The 5000-nt window shown below is 48.0% G+C and overlaps 1 protein-coding gene across 1 annotated transcript in view; it reads right to left on the bottom strand.

The window, feature by feature from the left end:
* zgc:114120 (uncharacterized protein LOC619267 homolog) overlaps positions 1-5000 on the bottom strand; it is a 63152-nt gene that overhangs the window by 57549 nt on the left and 603 nt on the right. The window contains exons 2-3 of the mRNA XM_031561592.2: positions 2617-2674; positions 2331-2501 (exon numbers count right to left, since the gene is read on the bottom strand). Coding sequence (XP_031417452.2) covers positions 2331-2501; positions 2617-2674 — 229 coding nt within the window. The remainder of the gene's footprint in view (positions 1-2330; positions 2502-2616; positions 2675-5000) is intronic.

The raw sequence follows: 5000 nt of genomic DNA, 5'->3' as shown, positions 1-5000 counted from the left end.
TCCCCATAAATGGAATAAGGGTAGCTAAACCAGGTAGCTAAATAAAGAAAATGGACTGCATTTATACAGCACTCAAAGCACTTTACATGTTAATACCTCAGACATCCACCCATTCACACACACCGATGGCGGAGGTTACTACGCAAGGCGCCAACCTGCCCATCGGGAGCAGTTGGGGGTTCAGGGTCTTGCTCAAGACACTTCAACACTTGGTGAGGAGGAGTCGGTATTGAACTAGCGACCGGCCCGATTGCTGAACAACTCCCCCTACCACCTGAACTACTGTCCAAAAGTAAATAATGAAAGACCTAAAGACCTCATAAGATAATCCTTAAAGGTTCCCTTAGATAGAACTCTTGTCCCCATGGAAGAACCCTTAGAGGTTCTATTGAGTGTGTGTGTGTGTGTGTGTGTGTGTGTGTGTGTGTGTGTGTGTGTGTGTGTGTGTGTGCGTGTGTGTATGTGTGTGTTTATGTGCTTTCCTCTCAAACAGCTCCAACCAGCTTGTTTCTCCTCTCTCACAGTAAAACTCATTTTCACATGTTACATTTAACATGACAATGGCAGCAGCCACATCTTCATGTTTTCAAAATAAAATGGCAGCATGACAACGGAACGCCAGCATCCCTTCCATTTCGGCAGTAGATTACTGAGAGCCTGTGGCAGTGCCATCCCTAATGGTGGCAGCCTCTCTCCCAGCCTGCGGGCATCACTTTCCCTCCTCTGTGCCCACTCACAGTGCCACACAGAGCACCGTCACCCCCCCCCCCCCCCCACACACACACACATACACACACACCCACACACACCACACACACACACACATACATCCCTACTTACCCCCTGGGGGGCATGCATGCGGCTATGCGCCAGCCATTAGGATACAAACCTGCCCAATCCGTGTGCATTACTATGGCTGTCTGAAATAAATACAGATCAAAGGCTCTGGTACACTCTCTCCCTCTCCCTCCCTCTCTCTCCTTCTCATACACCTTCTCCACCACTCCTCCTTTTCAGCTCCTCTCTCCCTCGTTCACTTGTTCCTCTCTCTCCCTCTCTCTCTCTCCTTCTCGTTCTCGTACTCCACCACTCCTCCTTTTCAGCTCCTCTCTCCCTCGTTCACTTGTTCTCTGCATCCTCTGCTCTCTGCTGCTAAGGCTGAGTGTAGCCTCGTTTAGTCAGAGCTTCGATGCATTTAGTGTTGGCACAAATCTCTCTGTCACACAGAGGGACGTGTTCAGAAGCATGAAATCATTGACATATTGAAGATTTCATTTGTAAGTGTAGCTAATTGTATGAATGAATTGTGTGCATATATATATAGAGAGAGACTCTTATTTACCCTATATTTACTCATGTATGTAATCTATATACATTCAGAGACATAGACACATAGCTATGTGCAAATGCATATAATCACACATGCACTCACTCTCTCACTATCTCTTTCTCTCTTCCTCGCTCGCTCTCTCTCTCACACACACACACACACACACACACACACACACACACACACACACACACACTTGGCCTCTTATCATGCTGGAGTACATCATATCTGAGTGATTAGGGATGCTTTCCCACGCACACCACCATGAAGACACACACACACACACACACACACGTACACTCACAGCATATAAGGAAAAACATGTGCACTCCTACAAAAATATGTATTGAGACATTCTCACCCATCAACTGGAGCTTGGATATGTGTCTGTAATGAAGGATGTATGCATACATTACATCACATGCACCCACATATATATGTACGGATACTCAGTATTACATAGCAGTCTATTGCTCATGCTAAAGTGGGTCAGGCTTGCCGTTAAGGATGCAACATGTGTACACTGAGACAGATGTGTACAAAGATGAAAAAATGGGCGTCTAAGTGTTTGGCGTCTAGACAAAGAAGCAAACATAAACACGTACACAGGCACACACACACACAGGCACACACACACAGGCACACACACACAGACACATGCGCATTCTGTGCATCCAGCACCCAGACCACCCAAACTCACGAACAGACACACACACACACACACAGAGACACACACACACACACACACACACACACACACACACGGGGCGCACGCAACGCCTCTCCCAGCCCCTCAGACATCCAACCATCACCACAGCATGTATGTATGCATGCACACACACACACACACACACACACACAGTAACACTCACACTCACACATAGACCATTCCTGCACCCCATGACCACACTCACTATGCCTTAGACATGTCATACACGATGTGCGTGCTCGTGCATACACACACACACGCACACACACACACAACACACACTCCTCTCACCTGTTGACGGGAGTTGTTGGTGTTGACGAGCGTGGCGGCGGCGCGGCTGCAGCGGCGGAGGCCTGCTGCCTGTTCTTGTAGTGTGCGTCGCGCTGGCGCTCGATGTCGGCCTTGTGCAGCTTGGCCAGGGCGTCCATCTCGGCCTTCTGCAGGTTGGTTAGCGCATCCAGGCTCCGGGCCGAAGACGTGTGGATCAGCCCAGAACTGGAGAACCGCCGGCCCGACCCGCCGCCACCGCCCGCCACCGCCGCCGCCACCGCCACCGCCACCGCCCATGGTGTGGTACTCCCGCGGGTACTCCGCATCGTCCGCCGAGATCATGGACGCCTTCTTCCACACCGGACCTGCGGCGAAGGGCCATAAAAGGTCAAAGGTTAGAAAGCAGGAAGTAACTGAGGATGTGAGACTGGCTGTCAAGTTTTTGTTTGGGGGGAGGGCAGAAGTCAAAGGTTAGGAAGCAGGACGTGACTAAAGGACTGTGAAGTGACTGTCTAACTGTCAGGTTTTGAGAGTCAGATTTTGTCGTCTTGAGTTTTCGTGTGGTGAGTGTTCGCAGAGGAAATGTTACATGAAATATGTAGCTTCCTAAGTCATATCCAATTAGTGCAACATTTCTAAATGCAACAACGAACTGAAAGGCTCCAAAAAAACAGCATTTCTGGCTAGAAAGGACTAACCCGTATTCCATATTAGGTAACTAAATTCTCATATTTTAGAAGACTGTAAAGAAGAACTGCAGTCCCAGTTAAAAAAAAGGAACTACAACCCTTCAGAGTTCCTTGATGTGTTCTCGTGGGAGAACCCTTCTCCAGCTTCAGCACAGCTCAGGATTTAAATAAGACCCTTGGGTTCTCCTAAGAGATACGCTTCTCTGAAACCATTTGATTGACTAAGAGGAGTGACTAGCATGTACTTTAATGGGAGACAAAACACAAACAGCACGTCTGTCTAAGTACCACATTCACTGCAATGATGCTGGTTACAGCCTAACTCTATGTGCCTTGCATTGTGTGTGTTGGCTTGATTTGGTAAATGTTTGAGAATGTTTTTTTCTGGCTAGTTTGCAGTAACTACGTAAAGCATCATACAAGACCTTCATCTGAAATGCCCTCAGATAATTCGAGAAACAGGATTAAGGACATATTTCAGATTTCACCATACGCACATTACAGTAAAGAAACACTGCAGAATCAAACACTGAAGACAAACGTGATCTTGGTTTCCTGTATAAGAGAAGCTCAGTGTGCTAAGCTAAAATGACATGCTAGTCTATTCACACCGCACTAGTACAGGAACAAAATGTCCAGATAAAGATAGCAGGAGGTCTGTTCAAAGGGGGGGGGGGTGACTGTCAGAAGCCTGCACCGTAATGTGTGTTTGTGGGGTGGGGGGGGGGGGGGGGGGGGGCTGATGGGGGGTGGACACGCTGGGTGACAGGAGACCGTCAACACTTGTCAAGGGATGATCCGCCGTGCCGACACACAGCACCCCGGGGAAGTTGACCCAAAATCTCCCTCTCTCCATCTCTTCCCTCTTCTCTTGCTCCCTCCATCCTTTCATTTCTTCACTCTTTTCTTCTTTCATTTCCTCCCCTCCCATTGGCTTGTTCTTTTCCTCCATCCTTCCCTGACTCCCTCCATTGTTACATGTCTTTACTTCACCTCTTTACTCCACCTCTCATTTCTTCTGTCTCTCTGTTGTTCCCTCCATCCGACCTTACCTCCCTCCTTTCCTACATCTCATGTCTCTCTCTCCTTTTCAACCGCCTCTCTATTCTCTCCTTCTATCCTTCTCTTTCTCCTTGCATGAAACGTTCCCTCGCTACCTATTCTCCAGGCCTGTCCTGTCATCGTTATTCCGTCCCTGATTTCCAAGCTCTCTCTTTCTACTATCTCTCTCTATCTCTCTCTCTCTCTCTCTCTTTCTGTGTTCATGTCGCTCTTTTCTTTTTCTTCTGTCGACCTCTGTCTCATCATCATCGCTCTGTCGTTCATTTCTCCTTCATTTATTTTTCTCTTTCTCTTTATCTCACACATTTTCATCTCTTTCACTATTTTTCTCCTTTACATTCTTTCTTTCATTCCTCCTCCTCACTTCTCTCTCTCTCTCTCTTTCACAGTATCTCTCTCTCCCTCTCTCATAGCCTCTCCTTCTCTTTCACTGTCTCTCCCTTGTTCAGAGCCAAGCAGATGAGTCTCCTGCCACATCATACCATTATCTCGTCTATCTCCCCCCCCTCCTCTCTCTCTTCTCCCCCCCTCCTCTCTCTCTTCTCCCCTCCCTCCCTCTCTCTCTCTCTATCCCTTCCTCTCCCTCTCTTTCTCTCGCTCTCTCCCTCTCTCTCTCTCTGTGGAAGCCTTTACCTGCAGGGGCACTTCTGTCAGTGAGAGAATTTAACAAACCTACAAATGTCAGGAGAGCCCTCCTCACACACTCCCACACACAGACAAAAACAAACACACACAGACTCAAATACACACACTTCAAAACATACCAACCCACTCACACACACACACACACACACTTCAAAACATACAAACCCACACACTGCACACAGACACACATACACATACTGTCTCTCTCTCTCTCTCTCTCTGTCTTACACTTACACACACACACACACACACACAAGACACACAACGACACACACACACAACCAGATACACACAC

Source organism: Clupea harengus, chromosome 23, assembly GCF_900700415.2.
Source record: "Clupea harengus chromosome 23, Ch_v2.0.2, whole genome shotgun sequence".
Classification (NCBI taxonomy): domain Eukaryota; kingdom Metazoa; phylum Chordata; class Actinopteri; order Clupeiformes; family Clupeidae; genus Clupea; species Clupea harengus.
The sequence above is the reverse complement of the archived record's forward strand: the minus strand, read 5'-3'. Positions and strand labels throughout refer to the sequence as shown.